The sequence below is a fragment of the Zingiber officinale genome, chromosome 7A (genome assembly GCF_018446385.1).
Source record: "Zingiber officinale cultivar Zhangliang chromosome 7A, Zo_v1.1, whole genome shotgun sequence".
NCBI classification, from domain to species: Eukaryota; Viridiplantae; Streptophyta; class Magnoliopsida; order Zingiberales; family Zingiberaceae; genus Zingiber; species Zingiber officinale.
Genome location: NC_055998.1, coordinates 996,678 through 1,021,105, shown reverse-complemented (window position 1 = coordinate 1,021,105; position 24,428 = coordinate 996,678). Strand labels below are relative to the sequence as shown.

Below are 24,428 nucleotides of genomic sequence, written 5' to 3'. Positions count from 1 at the left end.
TAATCCCATTCTTACAATATTTATAACGATGATCTCCGTCTAAAATCGACAACCTTCCAATTAAATGACGTCTATATTTTTGTCTTCCATTATTGCAATGGTAATAATCATTTTGAAACAGAATAATTTGGCAGCGACAAGAGACACTCGACTCACTGGCTTTCAGCGTTAACACTAGCCTCGACTACTATCACAAAGAAAGCTGCCATGCAATATGACACAAATCCTGACTCGACAATCTAATGAAATTGCATACTTGGACGAAATTAGTATGGCATTCCGCCCATGCCCGCGCCCGCAGCAGCATCATCCTTCTCATCCTTTGGCAGTTCGACGACTACAGCTTCCGTAGTAGTCAACAATGAAGAAACGCTGAAATAAAACAGACGCATGTAAACATGAGTTTGGATGTAATGAGCCATGTGGGGTTTTTGGTTGGGAAGGTAGAGCAAACATCATTTTACTTGCCTTGCAGCATCTACTAAAGCAGTTCTGATAACCTTCAAGGGATCAATTATGCCGGCTTTCACCATGTCGACATAATCACCTGGATGTAAAGGAAACATCAGCAAAGTTTTTAACTAGCATCTCAAGACTACTTTAAGAAACTTGAGTGGAATTAATGTGACCTTTGGCTGCATCATAACCAAGGTCGACGTTATCTTGTTCTAAAAGCTTGCCGACGACCACCGCTCCCTCTGCTCCAGCATTGGAAGCAATTGTATGTACTGGAGACTGAAAGTTCAGAACAGAAAGTTAGAAATATGGCATAATAAGTTGCAAAGTTTAGTTCAAAAAGATTGTGAAGGACCTTTAAGGCGTTCTGAATTATTTGGACGCCAATCTTCTGGTCGAAGTTGGCTGTCGGCAACTTATCCAGGTCCTTAGATGCATAAAGAAGCGCAACGCCACCACCTAAAAACAGCAAACGAGTATACTTCTAAGTATTGTGAAGAAAATAAATTTTTAAAAAAATCTAGGAATGAACAAAAGACAAGGATTATGGAAAACCAGTTACCTGGTACAATGCCCTCTTCGACAGCAGCTTTTGTGGCGTTAAGAGCATCTGTCACCCTGTCCTTTTTCTCACCAACTTCCAATTCACTAGCCCCTCCAATCTGCAATGACGATATGTGAATGAGATATATAGCGTGCAAGTCATGGAAGTGATTCTCTAACTTGAATGATTACCTTAAGGACAGCAACTCCACCAGAAAGTTTAGCCAACCTCTCTTGTAACTTTTCTTTGTCATAATCCGAAGTGCTCAATTCAATGGCAGATCGTATCTGGCATGAAAGGACGTTTAAAATCATTAGCTAAATACAAACATGAGTCCATTAATTTATTTCACCTTGTTATTGATCAGGTAGAAGGAACTGACCTGCTGGGATCTCTCTTCAATAGCCTGTTTGTCACCCAAACCATGTAGAATCACAGTGTCATCTTTTGAGATTGTCACCTATACTTAAATCATTTATGAATCAGATACCTTGAATTGGACCCCTTTAAAAATGACTGTGTCACTGATCAGTTCCCAGTTCAGGAAATGGGGTACTGACTCTAAGACATAGACACAAATAAAGAAAGAAAAAAAATATAGCAACACCTTTTTGCAAGCTCCAAGCATTTCAAGTTCCACTTTCTCAAGATTCATGCCAAGTTCTTCCGTTATGACCTAAACCATCAAGTAAATAACTGTCACTATATATTAATGATCACAAAACAACGTCTATCATAAAGTTGTACTGACAGATCCCCCTGTGAGTGTGGCAAGATCATGCAAACTGGCTTTCCTGTTCTCCCCAAAACCAGGGGCCTTAACCGCACAAACCTATACAGTAAAAACTGGGTCAGTGCTGGAATATGATCAATCTAGGAGCAAAACTGAATTCAATTACCAATACATAGAAAAAGTGCATTCTTGACCTTGATTCCAGCACGAATCTTATTAAGAATCAAAGTTGCAAGAGCATCACTTTCTACATCTTCAGCGACAATTAGCAAAGGTTTTTGTTTCTGAGCACACAAAAGAAAAGCATCAGTATTTGTCATATGAACTGTACCACATTGTGAATCAAGATACTTCACCTTCAATGCCAATTCTAACACCTTAACTACTGCATTGATGTTTGAGATCTTCTTCTCATGTATCAAAATAAGAGGATCTTCAAGTTCCTGCAAAATAGGAAATGAGATTCTGAAGCAATAAGAAACATTACCTGAATGAAAAGCACTTGATCAGATATGCTTCTTACACATTTTTGGTTCTTGTGGTCAGTAATGAAATATGGTGATATGTATCCTCTGTCAAGTTTCATTCCTTCAACAACTTCCAGTTCATCACAGAGAGTTTTCCCATCCTTAACAAGGCATATCAAATTTATAAGCCAAAAAAGAAAGCTCAACAAAATTCTTAACAAGGACTAACAAGCAGACAGAGTCCACAGAATGCACAATCACAAATATTTTATTTTCCTGGAGCATAAAACAAAGGAATGGCAGATAACATTCGAAGTAGCTATCTAATACAGTAGTATTTTCCACCGTCATTTTCATATGGAGAATGGCAGATGGAGGGTGAACTGACAATATTACTTGCAGATATAGTGGAAGAGAAACAGAACTGAATGTTATTAAATGAAACAAAAAACAATCACAAATATTTTATTTTCCTGGAGCATAAAACAAAGGAATGGCAGATAACATTCGAAGTAGCTATCTAATACAGTAGTATTTTCCACCGTCATTTTCATATGGAGAATGGCAGATGGAGGGTGAACTGACAATATTACTTGCAGATATAGTGGAAGAGAAACAGAACTGAATGTTATTAAATGAAACAAAAAAAGCAAGCAGACAACAAATAGAAATAACATAAAATTTCACCACCTAGAATATGTCACTTACTGAGACTGTGATAACTCCCTCTCTGCCAACTTTCTCCATAGCTTTTGCAATTAGTTCCCCGATTTCCCTTTCTCCATTGGCTGATATTGTGCCAACCTTTGAAGGAAAATCAATTAAATTGTCAATAATGCAATAAAAAAAAGGGCAATCCAGTGCACAAAGCTCCCGCCAATGATGTAATCAGAATTAAAAAGGTACGAAATCAGAAGGTGCAATCTTCCAAAGTTACGATGAAGCTTTTCCATGGATTTTTTGCAGTATTATGATTTATGATATTCTAGATACCAGAGAGCATTCTAGATACCAGACTGAGTACCTGAGCTATCTCCTCTGATGTGCTAATCAACTTTGCTCTGGCTTTCAAGTTAGTCACAACAGCATCAACTGCCATGGTGATACCACGTCTCAAGTCCATTGCATTCATTCCAGCTGCTACTGACTTGCATCCTTCAGCAAATATTGCTCTTGTAAGAATCGTAGCACAAGTTGTTCCTGTATACATTGAGGGAAAAAAGACATCAGCCAAAAAGAATGCAGCCAAATCATTTAACAAATAACTCAACATTACCAAAGAACACACAAAAATTTCACTTACCATCACCAGCAACATCATTGGTTGCGTTGGCGACTTGCTTCACAAGGCTGGCACCCACATTTTTTATTTTATCCTTGAATTCAATGCTCTTTGCTACTGTTACGCCATCTTTTGTCACTTTGGGTGCGCCAAAGCTTTGCTCAATAACAACATTTCGTCCCTTCAAACCAATAGCAGGAGGGAAACGAATCAAATATTAAATCATTGTATCACGATTCACGAAACGCACATCTTCTTGATCACATGAATGATCTTTGACAGAACAAACAATACCTTTGGGCCCATAGTCACCTTCACCGCATCTGCAAGATCTTCCACACCCTTGAGCATCAAAGCACGCGCATCCACACCGAATCTGATATCTTTCGCGGCATAGTTTCTACTCCAACGAAGTCTACTTCCAATCTAACCCAACAAACAATTAATCGTATACTAGTACAATCGTCAATAATCCGACAACTATTTCAATCATCACCCCCAAACATATCCTCATGATCGCAATTCAAAAATAAAAGCCTTGTCAAAAAGAAAACTCAATATGCGAAAACATTAATGACCATAAAATTCATCACAATCAAAAAAATCCTGACATTCATACCTGGCGGCTGCTGTTACCTCCGGTAACCCTAAAGGCAGAAAAGCCAAGTTAGATATCACCATGGAACACGGACAAACTGGTACATTTCTTTCTGGTAAATAAAACTTACCTAGCCTTGGATGCGAGGGAGGCAACGACGCGATACATGGTCGGATCGAGGAGCGAACAAAAATAGGCCTATCGGCAGTATCCGATAATTCCGTGGAGAAGAACAAGTGGAAGAGCAGCTTTCTGAGGATTAAATAGAGGGGAAGGGAAGACGACGGCGGTGGGCGGGGAGGAGACGAACCTTCGAGACTCGAAGAACCCAGTAGGTGCGGTGTGCGTCTTCGCTAGGGTTTAGGGTTTCGGACTTTCTGTTTTTTTACTTTTCAAACAAACATTAGTCAGATGTCCTTGATGCCTTGCTACGTGAACGGAATCTGGACCGTTCGTTAAGATGGCCGACGCCTTCTTGCGATGTAATAGGGTGAACGGTCGGTCAATCCGCCACCTATTCCGTCCATCGAATAAATACAAAAACTAAGACGCTCTTGCGTAACATCCAAACATCAGCAATAGTTCGATCGTCCTAAGGACATTCAATGCAAGATATTTAAAGAGCTTTGAAAAATAAAAAAATCTGAAAAAAAAATTTAATTATTATGCAGGTAAGGTTTGAGTTTTATATTTCAAGTGACAAAAGGTGATTCGTTCGTCCTCATGAGGGAGGTTATATTCGGTCATGTCGAATTTTGATCCCAATACCTTATGCGACAACACCCCATGTCTTAATTATCGTACCGCCCCAAGAGGACAGAGTTTTGTATTTCAAGAACAATAATGAAATTTCAAAGCTGTTTTTTTTTTGAAATTGATGTAATATGCATATAAGCATGCAATTACATGTTATTAATTAGATCACACAAAATTTTTTTAGAACTCTAACTATTGAAATTATTTCAATAGATTTTTAGAATGTTGATGTGACATGTTATAGCATATTGGGATCATAAAAAAAAGCTTTTTGTATAACTCTAATTATTGAAGATGCCCTAATACATCCTATATGAGAATCTCGGTTACTTGGGAATGAACTCTACCTCCTAGCTCTACATCATGTAGGGAGGAGCAATTAGTGGGTTCTCACGTTGCATTAATAAGTTAGTAATTTGCCAAGGGTGCACTTATGGTTTCCGAATGCCTAAACGGCGTACTAATATATTAGTGTACCTAATTCTCATTTTGCCTTTCCTACCATTAACATATTCTTTTTTTTTCCCTCTCTCTCTTCTACACATACAAAATAACTCCGAGAGTGTTTGATCTTTTCATATAAGAATCATTACACTAGAATAAAATATCCTCATGAATTCTCCGTCTATATCTTATCGTGGGATCAACGATGCTAGACTGTTTAGGATGAGAATATTACCTTTGTTCCAATGAAATAACATGCCCTTTGCTCCTATGGACTGGCATAATTGATACTTGTATGTTGTATTATTGCAAAAGGTTATGGGACTAATTCTCAACATGTGTAAAATGCATTATAGATCACCTGACCCCTCATGCAAAAGGTCACTATAATAGGTGAACCCCTCATGATTTACCTCTCTTCTAAATCGCATGGAGCAATCTTGGAAGGACCCCGGGGTGAGGGTTATTACCTTTTTGCTACAATGAAACAACTCTCCCCATGCAAAGGATGACTGCACTAGGGCAAATACCCCTCATAATTTATCCCTTTCCAGAGAGGGGTGGGACCACCCTAGAGAGACTGCTAAGGTGACGACTTCATCTTTTGTTCCAATGAAGCAACTTTGTCGACCCCCCACTGGTTAGCGTGGTTGATACATGCATGGTGTTTGCCCCAATAGATTTTGGGGTCAATTCTGAGCGGGTACAAAAATATTTCATTGGATTCCGACCTTCCCATGTAAAGGACCGTTGTGCTAAGACAAATGTCCTTTGTGATTTATCTCTTTTTAGAATGTGTGGGGCTCACCCTAGAGGGGCGTGCTGGCGCAGATGGTTCATGCAAGGGTATTAAGCTCGGGGATGATTCCCAACGGATGCGGAATGCCCCACTGGTTGTCTCACCCATGCATGCACTACTATTATTGGGCGAAACCCTCTTGATTTATCCCTTTCCAATAAATGTGGGGCCACTTGGGGGGTGACAGTTTCACATTTTGCCACAGAATGAAGCAACTCTATCAACCTCCATGGGTTGGCGCAAATTGGTACTTACATGAATGATTGTTCAATAGGTCTTGGAGTTAATTTCCAACGAGTACAAAAATATCTTACTTGGTGTCTACTCTAGGTGTCTATTGTTAGTACTATAAAAGAGGTTCATAGAGCTAGAGGGGGAGAGGTGAACAGCATACATGCAATTACAATAACAATTATTTCTCTTACTAATGAACTAGCAAGGGCAGACACTTTAATAATAAAATGAAAATATATAAAAAAAAAGTGATAATTTACTTGGTTGCAACCCTCAGGTTATTAGTCCAAAACTATTAAACACACTACTAAGATCTTCTTTAAACAAGAGTCAGAGACGGAGAAAGCAAACTAGGGTCTTGTAAATCTTGTAAGATTTATATTGTATAAGTTTATTTTCTTTCTTCTTGTATTAAGAGGTTGTACAAGACTTCTCCGTCTTCAGTAGTTATCGAGAAGAAGTGTTTTATTAGTAGATGAGTGAGTGAGGGTCAGATCCTTGGATTAGTCACCTTTTCTTGAGGTGGATATCAAGTAAATCCTAATGTTAGCATTGTGAGTATTCTTTGTGTGTATTTCCGCTGCATATCATCATCATCAAAGCAAAACAACGAAGCGCGACGAGCTATTCACCCCCCCCCCCCCTTTAGCTACAAATCGACCCTAACAAGCAAAAACAAAATTAAACGAAAGTATTGAATGAGTGTGTTATTTTCTTCGAGCATCAATGCTCTTTTTATAGTCTTCATCTTCGATCTGATCATTTGCTAATGTGGTACCTTCCAGACACCTGGAAGTAATACGGGCACTTGATTAGCACCACTATGGTGTTAACCTAACTCTAACTTATAGGAGTAGTGTTGGTTTTAGAAGATTAGTACCACTATGGTATTGATCTTCTAAAACCAACACCAGAATATTCTAAAATTTTGAATGAACTTCGATTTGGCATGTAGAACATCTCATTCTAATACCCAAGTCAAAAGTTATGACTTCAAGAAGCTTACTCTATTGTTCCCACATTAATAAGAATTCATCATCTAAAGGCTTGTAGAAATAGAAATGAAAATGACTATAATCAATGTGATTAAATCACAGAATACTTTAAGCCCTAAGATGGGAAGAGAGAAAAACTATGAACAAGGAGTCTCACAAAGAGAGGTTGCGGCGAGAGGTCGACAATGAGAACAATGGGGCAGTACTGAAGGGTGCAATCTGGAAGCTTCGTGGCCGCACGAGGATCTGAGAGCAAGGAACACCAGAGGGGCAAGTACAGTGTCGCGACGGCGAAATAGGGTTGCCCTAGCTTATCTTCGGAGGTTAGATGAGAGAGATGGTGAGGGGCGCGAGGTTCTGGAAGCTTCACGACCCTAGTCTGAATTTGAGAGCAAGGAACACCGAAGGGGCAAGGACAGCGTCGCGACGGCGAAATAGGGTTGCCCTAGCTTCTCGTCGAAGGTTTGACGAGAGAGATGGTGAGAGGTGCGAGGATCTGGAAGCTTCGCAGCCGCATGAGGATTTGAGAGCGAGGACCAACGGCGTAGGGCGAGGACGACGTCGTGGCGACGAAATAGGGTTACCCTAGTTTTTGGGTTAACCTATGACGAGAGAGATCAACTTTGGTTGTGAAGAAGAAAGTGTTCTATGAAAAAAAAAATGCAAAAGCAAACAAGAAAAGCCAAAAATGTGTTATTTGAATAATAGAAAAGAAAAAAAAAATCAAATTAAACATGTTTGGTCAGCAAAACACAAAAGTAGAAGAGAAGTCACGTCACGACGTGCCAAAGCAGTAGTCGCGCAGGTTAACAGTATTGTATATCTATGATGTGGATATATCTAAAGGGCTTAGAGGGAATTAGGACAAAAAGGAGGGGCAATTTGGTCAAATCAGTATAGCACCCCTTTTAGGTTATCATTCACACGTGGAGAGGAGGGCATTTTCCTTCTTTGTGGATGTCTCCGCCGCCACCAGCACTATGATGCCGGAGGACCTCCATCGCCACCAACACTATGACATTGGAGGACCTCCGTCGTAACCACGAATTGGAAAAGAGTTTCTTCTTCGCTTCTTCCGCCACTAGAGGAGACGCCATTTTCTTCCTTGCGCCACGCCACCGCGATCGAGGAAAAACGACACTGCCGTTGGCGTTACCTTCTCCCTCGTCGCAAGCGAGCCACCCTCCCCTCCTTTGCTTTCCCTCTCCTCTCGTCGGCAAAGGCCTCTAACCGCCTCTGGTCTTGAGGCAAGCCATCGCCCTCCTCGCATCGACCATCGCTCGTCGCCGCCTCGCCATTGGTCGCCCCCTCACGCAGGTAGCTTGGTTTACCTTCTTCGCCACCACCTTCTTCCTCTCTCTCCGCAGCCAGCCCTAGCTGTCGACGTTGCAATCGCCTTTGCTCTCTCCCGGTAAGGGACGGACACGCCGCCTCTCTTCCCTAAGGGGAGAGGCTCTTCTGTCGGCGACCATGCAAGTCCGGCGAGGCCAGCTCTGCCGGTATACCCTGCCCTTACCTGTCTCTCATGCAGCCGCCATCTCCAGCGACAGCCAGCCACAATCGTCGCCCGACCTCACAACGTCACTATCGTTGTTGGTAGCCCCATAGCTAGATCCGATAGTCCAGTACCCTTGCCTGTAGGTTCGACGTCGATCCCGCCCTTGATTTGCGCCGTCACATGCTGTTGATGCAGTCCAACCTCTCCCGAGCAACCGTCGTAGTGCACCTTGCTATCGTGTTCTGGCCTTCGTGCTAATGTCACATCCCGCCCTGCGTGCCGCATCTCCCGGCCTGCATGCCGCTATTATCTCCCGACCTACGTGCTGCTATTATTTATCGGCCTATGTGCCACTACTATCTCCCGGCATGCGTGCCCCTACTATATCTCGGCCTACATGTCGTCTTCCAGATATAGGTCGCGTTTGACTAGATGCCGTCAGATCCAACTATTCATCCTGCTCGGAGTCATCTGCTTTTCCAGATCACGACAACTTGAGCAGCGTCCCATCCGAGGGCATCCCCCTGGGCCAGGGTACGTTCTCGTATTCACTCTCCATTTATTTTATTATTTTAGTATTAGTTTGTTACTTATATATTCGTTGAATCTGTCTCGAGTCTCAGGGTACCAGGGATCAGGGCAACTCGGTTGCTGGTTGTAAGTGACGTTGACTAAAAGACTTCTGACGATTTGGTCAACATAGAAGTCATCTCAGCATACCCCCCCTCAGAGACGTCGTAATTCGGTCAACATTTTATTCACATTACCTGACGATTTTTTTGACTCAGATTCCAGACAAGATAATATATATATATATAGATAATATATATATATGAACATTTAAATTATTAAAAAATTAAATAAATTACAACCCGACTAATCACTGCTAGTGTCTGACCAAAACCTACGCCTGAGCGCACATCGTGTTGGAAGCAAACCAAGTACACCCCGACTGGAGTCGTGACCAGCTGTGCCAGCTCAGCTAGAGCAGCACCATCTCAGGCTTCCATTGTGCTGCTTGGCCAGCTCACGGTACAATGCACATTGATCAATCAATCAATCTTCTCATTTTTCCAGTTGAAAAAGTAAACTCATTCTGCGAGGGGCAGCAGCAATGTCTAATTTCTACTGAAAACAGAGCTGATAATCCTGGAATTTCACGTATGAGACCGTCCTCTCTCCCTCTAGAAACTACACCTGTACTTCGTCGACGCGCTTTTCTCATCCCTCCCAACTAAGCGAATTGCTCGGACGGGGAATTCCCATGGGAGATATTGGCAATAGATGTAGACAACTAGTACCCTACTTAGCTTATACTCTTCAATAAACTACACATATACGAAACAATGATTCAACTGAACCGTTTCAAGTTTCAACAGCTACCGAATCACGCAGAACTTGCGCTTGCAGTTGGATGTTTCCGCATGCCACAAGCTGTCATCGGTCATAATTAACTCGTCTCATCGTACAAAAGCACTTAGATCCCAATTTAGTCGTACTTATACACACACAACCGCACAAGAGGCTTTCACGGTCATATAAAATTGAAGCGCGCAACATACATGCAATTTTGCAATTTTTTTATAATCGTCTAACTCAAACCGCGTCGAGCAAAGCGTGTCGAGTAAGACTCAAAGGAAGCTATAAAATCCAGAGCAACCTCGCCATCTACCACCACATAACAAGCCCTTCTCGTTCCCTTCTGCTAAATTCGCTTCTATGGCCGTAACAAAGAGAGCAACGTCGGGCGCATGGAAGCTCCTGCGCCTGGCTCTTCTATGGACGCGCAAGGGCGGCGCGTTCAGGCGCGGCGGCGCCTTCGTCGGCCTCCGCCTGGGGGACTACATCAAGAGCCTCAAATCCGGCGGCCGTCGCGCCGAACAGCTCCATTTCGGGGAGCGCGAGTTCTCGTTCGAAGAGACGCCGATCCTCCGCTTCAAGACGCCCTCCGCAAGGTTCCTCTGCTTCCCCTGCATCGCCGCACCTGCCGCCGACGAGGACTACTTCTTCAATGTTCACGGGCAAGACAGGAGCGCTACGACCGGTTACTGGATCGACGACGGCGAGACCAGCTCCGACGGCGAGGTGGCGCCGGAGTGGAGGGAATTGGACGAGCAGGATGCACGAGGGGAAGAGGAACTGGAGGGAATAGATAGCAAGGCCGAACAGTTCATAGCAAAGTTCTACGAGCAAATCAAGATGCAGAGACAGGTCTCGTGGATACAGTACAACGATATGCTCCTTAGAAGTGTGAATTGATCACCCTCAAATTCTTTCTGATCGCGGGGTGTAAATATTGTGAGCTTTTGATCGGGATTATTGAATTCTTTTTTGCTTTTTCTCAGTGTAATAAAAGGATTGTATTTGTATTGAGTCTTCCATCCAGAGGGAAACAACGAGAAAAATAAAATTGAGCGTTGACGTGGCGAGTGGCGATTGGTCGTTACTCGATTACTGGTTTTGAAATCCCAAAATTAGTATTTGTACTCCCAACGAATACCACAATTTTCATCTCCACAATTAAAGTGTCGTCGGGTGAACCCCATGGCTTCGCTGCCCCTTCCGCCTTCTTCATCCTTGCTCGGCTGTCGTCGTTCCTTTGCTCCTGCTCCTTCGGTTCTCCCTTTTCCTCGCCCATCAACGGGAGCCCTGCAGAAATCGACCCGTAGGAAGAAGTTCTTCGTTCCAGCTGCTGCTGCGGTGCTGGATGAGGCCCCGGTGCTCGATCCGTCGCAAGACCCTAGGGATGCCGTCGATTCCTTGAAGCTGAAGCTTCATGTGAGTAGATCTGCTTCGCAGATTTGGATTGATCTTATTTAATATAGTTTCCTTATTGTTTGATATGCTTGGTGCGACCATTCGATTGATGCGATTTTTGACTTGTAGTAGGTTTTATGTGTTTTTTTGAAGAAAGTTTATTTCGTTTTTTCTCATCGGGAGTTTCTTGATTTTGTTCTTGGCATAGTCTGGTATTTGTTTTCCTATTCATTCCATCTCGGTTTTCCTCATCGAGAGCTTCTAAAAAAAATTCCTACTTTTTCTCACCTTCCATTGATTGATTTACATATTCTCATTACGAATCCCGCTCTCTTTGTTTTCTTTTGGCGAGTTTCAAATTTATGCTTTGATACGCATCTGCTAACTGAATTCACTTGTAGGAATTAGTTCTTCGATTGTTTGAAAATGTTTTGAGTATCCGTAGGATTTCATTTTCACAAGGAGAAAAGTTACTTACGCACAAACTCATTATCAGACGGCTTTAAGTTTAACAGGACTCTTTCCTCTTACCAAAAGGCCCATTATTGCATTAAGAGAGTTGCTTAGAGTCTTAGATCATTTGTGATAGAGAACTTCTAACGAGATGATGACTTTTATTGTTTCCCTCCAGAAGTTAGTGATGCCTTTTGACTAAACTAAAATGCCCAGTAGAGTGTGCCAATCCAACAAATATAGCTCCTCTACTCGTGAGGACAAGATATGAGATAAACATTGGATTGGCCCCAACTATAGATTATTTGCTCTGAATCACTAGTGTAGTTAACAAGGAATTACCTCCCACCCCTAGGATGGAATTTTGATTTCCCTATAGCTAAGCAATATTCAAGACAGTTGGCCAGTGGACTCTAATTGTCTAGTCCGAGCTTTCCCAGTTTTACATGTAAACCTACATGCCGAAATTGGCTCACAGTCTTTTAGGAAACTTAACATTTAGCACAAGCAATTTTAGGGTTGATTGAGAATATCCTCATTGATTTGATAACTGATCCATGAACTCCACATTAGTTATGCCTCCAATTGAGCATTCAACCACTGTGTTCATTGAAAAGAAATAAAATTTGATTTTTGAACTTGGTCTTTAATATTGCAATAAAATTGGGATGTGAATAGTAGTTCCAAAGTGTCAACAGACATCCTTGAATAAATGAATCAGAAGCAATGAAATGTGATCTTGTCTGAAAGCGGTAGAGATGGTGTGCTGGATAGGTGGCACTGCTTTTGATCGGGAGATGGCTCTACTAGGGAGAAATGATGACGCCTGTCACGCCTTCCAGTTCCTCTTTGCGCACACTCGAAAGAGGCGCTGCTGTTGACCGAGAGATGACTTTGCTAGGGAGAAACGTTGATGCTTGGCATGCCTTCCAGTTCCTCTCTGCGCACACTCGAAAGAGAAAACCGAATGTTAGAGCAAAAATCAGGGAGGGGGTCCCTGGCGTAAACCCTCTGATGCTCAAGTCAGTACAGTGGTCGAGCGAAAGTGGAGAAGATGAACAGTAAAATACGAGTGCGTAATATTGCGTATTCAAGCATAAAACATAAAATATCAAGCATACAACATACCCCGCCAACGGAAAGAACCCCTTTTTATATCACCTCTCATAACCTCAATAATGAGGCGACAAAGAATATTCGGGTCAGAATGTGTCGGGTAATGGAGGGTGTACAGTTTTCCTCCAAGGAATCTTCCGTCACACGTGTATGAACAGTCTTTTGTAACATCCACAATAATGATAGAAGTTGAGTAGTCATTCTTATAAGAAGGTTTCGTTGCATGTATGTGTCAGATATCAGAAAATTCCCTAATGAATAGCTATTATTGTCTGACGATTTGTTGCGATTCTTTGACAATGTTGTCCCCTGGAGGTAATCCGACCAGATCCATATCCGACTGACTATATGTAATAGAAGACTGTAATAAGAATGGGGAATTTAGTCCCTCCGGCCCGATCGACTATTATGCTGACTGGGCTAGATGTGTAGCTGTAGTGAGAAATGAGTTGTCTTCTAAGTCTGAACGACACTGAGTCCGACTAGTTGTATACTGAGAGTGCTTTTGCTAGGAATTGGGGAGCTCAGGCTCAGCCCTAGGTCCATCTGACACTTTAGACTGAACAACCATGTGCAACAAGACTTGCCCCTAAACTGTTATGTTAGGATCTGGAAGTCCGACCGGATCTCATCCTGCCCCGCTGTATGTTAGGAGATATTGCCTTTGCTGTGTGTTGAGAGAATACTTCTGGAGGATGGGGAGCTGATGTTAGTGAGAGCCCTAGAGCCAATCATGTGATGGTTACTTTTTGGACTCTTTGTATCATATTCTTGTACATATATTTCTGATATATAAATAAAGGCATTGTGATTATTATACTTGTGTGTATTTGTGCTATATAAATAAGTATAATAATGTCCTAGGGTAGTAGGTTCATATCTATATCAATCGATTAGTTAAATCGATAGTGAGATGATATAGAGAACACTACACTTAATTATTCCTAGTCAAGTATTAACATAGAAGGATAATGTTAATGCATTGAGACTAGCATGTAGGTCAACATGATGACTTGATCTCACAAGTCATGGATATGAGATATCAAGTTGACACATGGGTATACATTGGAGAATGTATACTGAATGACCCGCCATGAGAAAGTATCATGGATCGTTATATGAGTGTCATATACTTTCTCAGTGACTATTAGTATGACTTTAGTCCTTAGACCGAAGTCACCATGGTTCCCTACATAAGGAGTTATGTACTTTGGTTTCGTCAAACGTCACCCGTGGCTGGACTATAAAGGCGATTCTGGGTATGTAACAAATTATGCGGAGGGATGTGAGTGATGTAGATGGGATCTATCCTCCTATATTACGGGAGTGATATCATAGTCTTGATAGAGTGAGATCACTAAGTGCATGGCCATGCCCAAATAAGGCAATATGTGATATTGTGCTTATTTGATTATAGTGAGTCTACTTGGAGTTCAAGACACTTAGATTGATTGGAGGATGACACGGTCTATGCCTCATATAAGATCAATCTAGATATCAAGGATAGAAGGACAATGTCACATATTGTGAGAGTCACAATTATTAGTCATATTGGTGATGTTGGATCTCAACATTCTTGTAACTTGGGTAGCAATGATGTGTTGCTAGATACCTCTCATTGCTTATGTCCCTAATTGGATTTAGGGACATTGCCAACGTTGACAAGAACCTATAGAGTCACACACATAGAGCAATAGATGGAGACTAGTTCATATGATGAACCAAGAGGAAAGATGAAGTCAAGTTTGACTTGGCTAAATATGGAAAGTCTATAAAAGGCAAGTTTGACTTGACCTAAATCCACAAGTTTGACTTGACTATGAGTTAGACTCAAGTATGATCCAAATGTTGGATAAATCAATTAAGGGAGTTAATTTGGTCATGTTTGACTTTGGCCAAATTAGGAAGGTTGAAAGTCAATATTGACTTGACTTGGATGCCACCACATTTGATGAGGTGGCATGGGAGAACCAATGGGGATGCTACACATCACCATGCCACCTCATGCTTGCCACCTCATGGGAGGTTACCCATGAGTGGCCGGCCACATTAAGGGGGCAATTAAGAGCATTAATTGCCCACTTAATGACATTTATGTGGCCGGCCACATGATATGGTGGATTGATTGAATTTTTGAATTCAATTTTTTTGATTTCTTCTTCTTCTTTGGTGCTCTCGGCAACTTCTCCCTCTCTTCCTCCTCTTCTTGGCCGAAAACCACATAGGTGCTAGCACACCTTGTTTCGGTCATCTTCTCCACCTAATTGCTTGTGTGGACACATATAGAGGGGCTCTACTTTGTGCCCTCTAGATCCAACTTCAACCTTAGTCGAGCGGGATAAGCGAAGGGCACGCATCAAAGGTAGTTTTTCTTTAAACTATAGATCTAGGAGTAGATCTAACATATTCGGGTATTAAGCATGATATAAATACGTGGAATTTTTCGAATCGGATTTTTCTTTGCACGAGATCCTTGGCTAGGGTGTTTCGGGGTTTCCGCGACGCGAAAAGCGGTTTTCGTAGCCCGAAAAATTCTAACAGCTGAGACCCGTTTGCTTGGCCAAAATTAAGGTCGTTCAAGTTTATCTTGTATATCTTAGCATCAAGTGGAGCGATAAGTCCTTCTAGTCCAGCTGGCCCTTTGGACCTTCTAACCATATATACAGAGAGACTTGAACCCAAAGCATGGGGAACTGAGTCTCTTAAGTCTGACTGTCTACTGGGCTGACCGGCTTTATCCTGAGAGTCATAGTGTTGAGTGAATCTGACTGTCACCTCACCCTGACTTTGACCACTACCTCACCTTGACTTTGACTGATATGTCATCTATGTGTCCACTTACAACACACCGTATCAAAATGATTTGATGCATTTTAAGTTTACCGAACACAATTTCTACATTGCACTGGGTGCACAGTTTTGGTCAATTCCAATAAACACAGCAGCAATGTATGACTCAATAACCAGTAGACCTCCAATCCCAGATGTAGAAAGAATTACTATCAAATAAAAAGGGGACCCTTGGCGCTCCTTTCTATTAAATTAATTAGATTTCATTTTTTATACTTAACCTGCTCTTTTTGTATCCTAGTTCTACTTATTGGATCTCTGTGATTCAATACACCATACCAGCCATATGACACTTGTTGTATTAGCAAATGAGCTTAAATTCTGGATTTGCTTTGGTTCAACCATTTGATCTGTTTGCATCCTCTGATTCAACCATTTGATGTGTGCATCCTCTCAAACTCTGTATTTTGTTTGCATGTGCATCTGTTCTAGTGACACGTAACATTACCTGACCAATTCATTTCATGTATAAAGCAAGTCTAATGAGCACCCTAAAGGAAAATTAGTAGCATAAGCATGTAATCCGCAAGCTTGTTAATACTTTGTAGCCTCTAGTCATATATTTGGTATTACACATGTTTTGGTACATGAACGTTCTCAAAAAAAGCATGTTAATCTTATGATCCTCTGTTCTTCTTATAGCTTTCTTATACATAATTCAATACAGAGTGCAGTTTCAGGGTTGAATAGAGGCCTTGCAGCTAGTGAAGAAGATCTGAGAAGAGCAGAAGCTGCTGCCAAAGAGCTTGAGTCTATAGGAGGAACAGTTGATCTAACAATAGACCTAGAAAAACTTCAAGGAAGATGGAAATTAATCTTTAGCAGCGCTTTCTCTTCTCGCACGCTTGGTGGAAGCCGTCCTGGACCTCCAATAGGCAGGCTAATTCCATTAACTCTTGGACAGGTATGTTACAAAGAAAAGCTTTTCATATGGATGGTATGAACTCATAATTTATGTAGCAAGCAATAATCACAAACCAGGTAAATTCCCATACAGGTTTTCCAACGGATTGATATATTTAATAAGGACTTTGACAACATAGTGGAGCTTCAGTTGGGCACACCATGGCCGCTTCCGCCGATTGAGGCTACAGCTACTTTAGCTCACAAACTTGAAATTATTGGTAAGCATATACTTGAATCATGGTCTACCTTCTCATTAGTAGGTTAAGTTCTAAAAATGCCATTTTGTGAATTTTTCTAAGTTCAAAGTGCATCCTGGGGTAGATGGACTCTTGTATTTCTCCTTGTATAGACAAATATGCCTCTATATTGTTTCCATTCAGTATACAGGTTGTCCCATTTTTGTTCAATCAACTAGCATTTTCATGCCCAGCATGGGGATTGTATGATGTTTTTTTTTTTCCGCTGAACCGGTTAAATCATGGTTTTATTATTTCAATCAAACTAGATTGACCTCCGGTTTCCAGTTTAATTTGTTATCCATCCTGTCCTGCCCGGTCTTAGAAAATATTAGAATTGAGTGCAACAAAAAATGTATTGTGGTTGATCCATCCTCTCCTGTCTAGATTTTTTTATGAATCCACTTCAATGAAGAATTAACTTCCATCTCTGTGCAGGGACTTCTAACATAAAGATAACATTTGTCAACACTACTATAAAGCCCACGGGGAGCTACTCTCAGCTTCCACAGCTGGAAATTCCTCGTCTTCCAGATTCACTGAGACCTCCTTCCAATACAAGGAGTGGTGAGTTCGAAGTCACTTATGTTGATAGAGATACTCGCATCACTCGAGGAGACAAAGGGGAGCTTAGAGTTTTTGTCATCTCATGAGCACCAGTACATTTCTCTTCTTCAAGTTCTTTCTCGTAAGTTTCTACCAGGTATTATTCTACGTTTTTCAGTTTATACGTTGAAATAACTGATGAATTCGTTATTGTACATGCTGTAAATTTTAAGAACTTTTGTTAAATACTGTTTGCTTAGGTTGGAAATAAAGATTCAAGTACCCATCAAATAATGCATTCTAACATGTAACACCTTTCCCCTTACGTTCATTGCAAAAGGAGATGATACTGTCCCAGTCTTGGACTTCATAATTAATAGCTGGGAACATGAATTAGGATGATCGACCAAGCATTTGATAATTACTTGACAGAGTCAAAAAGAGTGGCTCTTACTATAACCAAGGCAGACAATCACGGTAAGCATTGTCTTCTGAGATAATAAGATCCTATTTTGCAAGTTATGCAACTTGGACATCAAATCTAAGAAAATTGATGGTAATTATTCGAAGCCGATAGGCTTCTGTAGCAATATAAAATGAGTTCTAATTAATTATATGGGAAAACCTTCGATGTCGATTTGTAGGCCGTAGTTGACTTATTCCGGCTAGATTTGCATAAATAATTGTCAATAAATAATTCGAGTAGAAAAAATCGTAGCAGCTTGACGAAGACAGGCCAATGCTTCTCTCATATGTGAGCCGCATTCTCTCATATAATTGTCCTATCGTTGGATGCCTTACTACAATTAATTTATTGTGTCTTCCTTTATTTACGTAGACATATTTTTAAAATGATCGTTTTATTTTCTGGAATAAGCCATGGCGAAGTTTTGCGCCTTCGTGAGTAAGGAGGCTGCTATCATTGTTGTAGGGAGTCTTGGGGAAAGAGGAATTTATATGATATAATGTGATTAATTGGATTATGATGTGGTTGACGATATAAAAAAATCTAGAGAAATCATCTTGTTACTTCAAGTGTAGTCCTTGCTGTCGCCTTTAATCCATTTTCTACTTCAACTTGATTGGTGCTTTCGAATGTCCTGAGGTTACAGTATTGTGGTAACATTTAGATTATCCAGATATCCATGATTTAAATCTTAATTATAATTTATTTGTAGGAATTTTTTTTTAAATAGAGGGTGTAATCAAAAGAATATTAGATTTCTGGATGGACTATCGCATGGACTATCGCGTGTGCTTTTCGATTTATTTTAATTTTCGATGAAAAATTTTTATTCGATCATCCAAAAATAATCAATGAGATTAATTAAGATTATTATTATTTTTATTAGTGCTTTCGAAATTATCCTGATTTGTCCTCCCAGATCTAATGTTTTTAAACCCTGACCGGAAGATTGGACAGGCCAGCCCGGTGGGTTTTTTATTTGCATGAACCACTCAAAATATGATTCAATTACAATTATTTTCCCATTTGGACGAAATTCCTGTTGCATCCACCACTAATTGCGTCCTGCCATGTCAACCCTTCCATCAGTTGCCCAATGCAGGCGCTTAAAAACAAACATAAGTTGGACCAGGCCATCACTACCAACCTGACCTGGAGCTCTGTTCTTTCCATCGCCGGCCGAACCAATTTAATTAATTCAAGACAGAGACCCACCAAATCGGCAAACTGTACATGGAGGTGGCTACATATGCTCTCTTACTCAGTTCCACTCTCATGCATGCTATGGATTCAGAATGAGAGAAGACGTTGTGCTGGTCCAAGACGCCGTCCACGGCTTGCTCCACCATGGCAAGAACTGGCTCGCCCAACCCCTTACCTTCTCAGCACCGCCCACCGTCCCCTTCGCCCACCACCTGCTCGAGGGCAGCTGCGCTACTGTCTCCGACACGTCCATGTTCATCAACCTCGAAAGCGATGGCTTGGATGACGCCCGGAGTGAGCACGGGCTGAGCATGATCACGCTTCTCTTGGACTGCGCGGTGGCAATTTCCGCCGACGACTTGGCCGAGGCTAATAGGATGCTGCACGAGCTGACCCAACTCAGCCTCTCCTTACTCTGCTTCCTGCGCCGAGCGCGTGGTGGCTTACTTCGTCAAGGCCATGGTTTCCAGGGCGATGAACTCGTGGACAGGCATCTTCTCTCCGCTGATGATCCCCCACAAGGTCATTCTTTCTTGCTTCGAGACCTGTCCCCAGGGCGTAGCACAGATGGAGAGTGCATGGTTCTGTGACTGAAAGGTCCAGGGGTCGATCCTCGGGGTATCACTACCTGGGGTTAACGTCTCCGCTATGCACTTTCCACCTGTGTACCTGCATTTATTTCCCTCCATATCCGTGGGACCGGCTCTAGGGGGGCCGTTGATGTGACGGTTCCACATTTTTTTCTTGCTTCGAGACCTTCAACAACATGTCGCCTTTCGTCAAGTTCACGTACTTCACGGCCAACCGGGCCATCTTGGAAGCAATTCACCGAGCAGATAGAGTGCGCGTCGTCGACCTAGACATCATGCACGGCCTTCAGTGGCCGGCGTCTCACCATCTTCCATGGCGATGGAACGGTGAAGCTGGGGTGGAAGGGGACAGCGTTCTACAAGGCATCGGCATGGACAGCTGTGCCACGGTATTATAATGTGTAAGCTAAAATACATCAAATACTAATGGATACATTTATTTTGCTTTTCTTCCAAATTTTGTATTAAATAAACAAACGAAAAATTATACTATATCTTCCTTGAATTTTAGAATCCAGAAGGAAAACCAAGGCTTACATTATGCATCTTATAGATTGGTGTGAGACCTGTAAATATCTGATTTTGCTTCGTCTGCTTCATTGAACAACCAATTTGCAGATCCAAAATCCAAATGTTTACTAATAGCCTTTGAACTGCAGCTTCCCTTTAGTCCACTCGCGTAAATGGTTTTGGTGAATATCGATCACTTTAGTCAGCCAAGGACAATTCATTATGGACTTTGATGTATTCATTTAAGATGGAGTCCGTGCTCTTTAAAGACGGCCGTAAGCTTCAAAACCTGGGTCCTTTCAGCTGTATCCTTCATGAACTCAGAAAGTAGACTTCGTTAGCAAGTTCAGTTAGTTCATATCTTTGACAATGACAATAACAATAACAATAACACAAATCTTTGACACGACGCTAAACAATGACAACAATAACAATAATACAAATCTTTGACATTGTTGAAACAATTTCCTTCAGGTCTTCTATCTAACAATTGACATCTGGATGAAGAGTGTGAACTTACTGAAAGACTTGACAACACACTATCTTATTAGATTATTTTAAATTTGTTGCACCTTGTTTTTTTGTACATGGAAAGTTGTAGCCTAATAAATATAGCTACAAACTCAAGTCATTAAATTGAATTTAAGCATTGTGGGTGGGTCAATTATCAAACCTAACCAAATTAATGGGTCAAGCTCTCAACTAAAATGCATTTCTAAATGATATCAAAGTGCACCTAACCCTCAGCATAATGTGCAAAAAAGGTTGTTTGTGTGATAATGGAGCCATCCTTTTATCTAGAATTTGCCAATTAGAAATGAATATGGATTATGAGCTGAACTAAGGATCTTGCTGGGGACCCAAGCTTCTGCTGGAGTGCACTCTAAATTCGTCCCATATAGAGCTGAGCAAATGAAAAAGGTTTACAGTCTAGGATGAGTGAACTACTATTTATCTAGCTTAAGCATATTTTACAGGTCCCATTCTCCAACCTAAGCAAATTCTTACAAAATTACTTGTACTCGTAAAATAATAATAATTTAAATGGCTACAAAGAATTCAAAGAAATCTAAAATGATTTACAATTCCCACCTAATAGATAATAAAGAACAAATTATGTTGAAACATATAAATGCTAACCGGTAAAGATGATTGCCCATACCAACAAATAAAAGTTTGAAAAATTCTGAGGAAATGTGCTATGCTAGATTCTTTATCAATCTCCTCATTTTCTCAATATTCTATATTTGCACCACAACCAAGTAGATTATTTTATTCATCTATAGCAGTCTATTCTATCAAGTAGTAATTTCACTTGAACTAGTTGGCTAAAGGTGAACTAATTGAAGATTAAAGATATACATGGTTGCCTATATACAAGTGAGCTAATTTAAGATTAAACAGATATATGGTTGTATAATCACATATATTATGCAGACTACATTTGTGCTATGCATCTCCCATAATATCTAATGTGAGTGCATTCTGCATAAGGAATATTGTATGCATGTGACAGTGCCATTATAATCCAGTGATGTGGGCAACTTCAGAAGATCTAATTTCATGTTTTGATGAGTGAATAGGAAAATGATTAATAGAAAAATTTCCATGAATTGCATCTAAAAAGGAAAGAATGTAAAATACAATCTATTGAAGAATGTAAAAATATAATTTGAAGCATTCAATATGACAACCAGTCTAACAGATTAGTAGTTATTTGCACATTATAAAATAATAAATGAAAGATCACAGTTATCAGCCAACAAGTTAAGAGATCAGCATACCAGAGCAAACCACTTCTCGCTCAACAGAGTATAGCCTGTAAGTTATTATGTGCAGGGAGGAAATATTTTTCATTGGCATCAGAGGAAGATTTTTTTGCTTTCTTGCCATCCAGTGGCAAAAGATGAATTAGCTTGCTACTAGCAAGAAATGGCGAGCTAAGACGAAATGGAAGTTACAATATAAGGAAACAAACAAAACGGAGGAAGCAAGATGTCATTAACCCCCTAATTGGGAATCTCTCTGAACAGATTAAGCTTGGGAAAATTTCGATTCAATCGTTTCAAAGAATCCTCAGAGAAGACGTTTCGCATAGCTAGATCCTTAGCTAATTCCTCTGCCACAGCTCTATGCCTAGCATAAGCAATCCCCTCAATAAGAATAATGTATGTAGTTTCATTGGTATGACATCCTTTGTCTACCATCTCTGCAAGAACGTTGATTGCCATATCAATCTTGTGAACCTTACACAAACCAAGGAGAACTGTGTTATAAGTTATGACAATTGGCTGGAGTCCACTGCGCTCCATATCCCTCATCAAACCAATGGCCTCATTTACCATCCCGTCTCTACACAAACATGAAATCAGGAGATTGTAAGTAACTTCATCAGGGTTGATTCCCTTGTCGATCATTTCCTCCACCATGTCAAGAGCTCTCGATCGGTTTCCATTGTTCCAAAGCCCTCCAATTACCACATTGTACGAGCTTACGTTTGGAGAACAGCCTGATTCAGCAAGCTTGTCAAGAACCTCCAGTGCATGAACAACGTTTCCCCTCTTGCAAAGGGCTGACAGGATGGTGTTGTAGTTCACTATATCAGGAAGGAAACCATTAGAAATCATAAAGTTCATGAACTCTATTGCCTGATCCAATTTACCATCTTTGCAATACGCAGAGATCAAGGGGTCATAGCTATAAGAATCAGGCTTCAGCCCTCTGCTGATCATATCGTCAAGCAACTGCTTTGCTCTGTCTAGCTTACCTTCATGACACAAAGAGTTGATCAAAAGGCTATAGGTAACAGTATTGGGCTTCACACCTGTCTCAAGCATTTCACCAACAACTTTCTCTCCATCTTCCCATCTCTTGTAACTCAACAACCCACGGAGCAAGACGTTGTAGGACATTACATCCGGGTCGCATCCTCTCGAAGGCAAGCTCTTGAGGAACTCGTACGCCGCATCCACCATGCCTTCTCTGCACAGCCCTCGGATTATGGCGGTGTAAGTGTAGTTATCCGGCTGAAGCCCCTGCGACATCATCTCGTCCAAAAATTTCATGGCATCGCCAATCCCTCCCTGCAGCAGCGCCGCCTCGATCAAGATGGTGAAGGTGACAACAGTCGGCTGGCACTTGTCGTCCAGAAGCCTGTCCAAGGCCTCCAGTGCCAGGTCGAGCTTCCCCCTGGTGCAGAAGCAGCCGATGAGAATATTGTAGGTGACGATGTCCGGAGGACAGCGCCGGCTCTTCATCCGACCGAGGACCTCGATAGCCGATTCGATGCGGCCGGCCTTGCAGAAGCCGCTGACGAGCGCGTTATAAGCGAAGACATCGGGCTCACCGTGAGACTCCAGGATGTCCATCACGCGCACGGCCTTATCGACGCTCCTCGAGCTGCAGAGCCCCTTGATTAGCTTAGTGCAGAGGATGACGTCGAGCTTGTAGCCTTTGCCCACCATGTACTCCAGGAAATAGAGGGACTCGTTGAACTTCCCGGCTTTGCAGGAGCGGTTGAGGAGCTTCATGTAGTGAGACTCCTTAGAGTCTAGGGTTTGCGGCTGGGTCGCCTTGGCTTCAGCAGACGCCATTGCCTGATAACTGCGGATCCTGATAGTAAAACTTCTACATCGACGGCCGCTGGAATTCCGGCGGAATGTGGAATGGAGAAGGAGGTGCGGAGCGAAGGACGCGCGCAAAGAAATTGACATTTTTGGGCGGGATTAATCTTTTGTGAGCGAGGTCAGATCCTCGAACAAAGGAGGAGATGGCAGAGGAGCAGGATGGCGGTCCGCACGAATGCTTCTGGATAAGGGACTCAGGCTTCATCCTCCCATCTGTTTACTTGGGCGGAACTGAATAGACTTCTTCTCTTCCCAATTCCCAAATATTCCAAGTCATTTTCCGCTGTTTACTCGAATGGAAAAATGAGTAAACTAGGAGGACTAATTTGAAAATGAGTGCCCTTCAAAAATTTCCTAAAATAT

General features: G+C 41.6%; 4 protein-coding genes across 8 annotated transcripts; 2 read left to right on the top strand and 2 right to left on the bottom strand.

The window, feature by feature from the left end:
• Positions 1–60: 60 nt before the first annotated feature.
• LOC122000672 (chaperonin CPN60-2, mitochondrial-like) lies at positions 61–4,457 on the bottom strand. The gene is made up of 18 exons (XM_042555087.1): positions 4,211–4,457; positions 4,102–4,129; positions 3,777–3,908; positions 3,504–3,663; positions 3,225–3,400; positions 2,909–3,004; positions 2,257–2,361; positions 2,090–2,176; positions 1,928–2,017; positions 1,752–1,832; positions 1,608–1,676; positions 1,383–1,460; positions 1,192–1,287; positions 1,019–1,118; positions 812–915; positions 630–735; positions 469–547; positions 61–372 (listed from the first exon to the last, which is right to left on the bottom strand). The coding sequence occupies exons 1-18, from the start codon at positions 4,246–4,248 to the stop codon at positions 267–269; spliced, it is 1,731 nt and encodes a 576-aa protein (XP_042411021.1). The 5' UTR covers positions 4,249–4,457; the 3' UTR covers positions 61–266.
• A 6,009-nt stretch (positions 4,458–10,466) lies between these two features.
• On the top strand, positions 10,467–11,185 carry LOC122000668. Its single transcript, XM_042555079.1, has one exon. The coding sequence runs from the start codon at positions 10,526–10,528 to the stop codon at positions 11,063–11,065; it is 540 nt and encodes a 179-aa protein (XP_042411013.1). The 5' UTR covers positions 10,467–10,525; the 3' UTR covers positions 11,066–11,185.
• A 111-nt stretch (positions 11,186–11,296) lies between these two features.
• Positions 11,297–20,444, top strand: LOC122000667 (plastid-lipid-associated protein 6, chloroplastic-like). 4 transcript variants are annotated; one of them, XR_006117201.1, is made up of 5 exons: positions 11,320–11,584; positions 16,650–16,886; positions 16,980–17,106; positions 17,563–17,827; positions 17,931–18,307. XR_006117201.1 is itself a non-coding variant. In XM_042555078.1 (5 exons), exons 1-4 carry the CDS (start codon positions 11,351–11,353, stop codon positions 17,775–17,777), a joined length of 813 nt encoding a protein of 270 aa, XP_042411012.1. In that variant the 5' UTR covers positions 11,320–11,350; the 3' UTR covers positions 17,778–17,812; positions 19,226–20,444. The 4 variants fall into 4 exon arrangements, 3 of the variants coding, with proteins under 3 accessions (XP_042411010.1, XP_042411012.1, XP_042411011.1); XM_042555078.1 differs by lacking the exon at positions 17,931–18,307 and adding an exon at positions 19,226–20,444 and having other exon boundaries at positions 17,563–17,812; XM_042555077.1 differs by having other exon boundaries at positions 17,563–17,812.
• On the bottom strand, positions 20,171–24,230 carry LOC122000666 (pentatricopeptide repeat-containing protein At3g04760, chloroplastic-like). 2 transcript variants are annotated; one of them, XM_042555074.1, is made up of 3 exons: positions 22,224–24,230; positions 20,467–20,749; positions 20,171–20,308 (listed from the first exon to the last, which is right to left on the bottom strand). In XM_042555074.1, the coding sequence occupies exon 1, from the start codon at positions 24,150–24,152 to the stop codon at positions 22,449–22,451; it is 1,704 nt and encodes a 567-aa protein (XP_042411008.1). In that variant the 5' UTR covers positions 24,153–24,230; the 3' UTR covers positions 20,171–20,308; positions 20,467–20,749; positions 22,224–22,448. The 2 variants fall into 2 exon arrangements, with proteins under 2 accessions (XP_042411008.1, XP_042411009.1); XM_042555075.1 differs by lacking the exon at positions 20,171–20,308 and having other exon boundaries at positions 20,435–20,742.
• Positions 24,231–24,428: the final 198 nt, after the last annotated feature.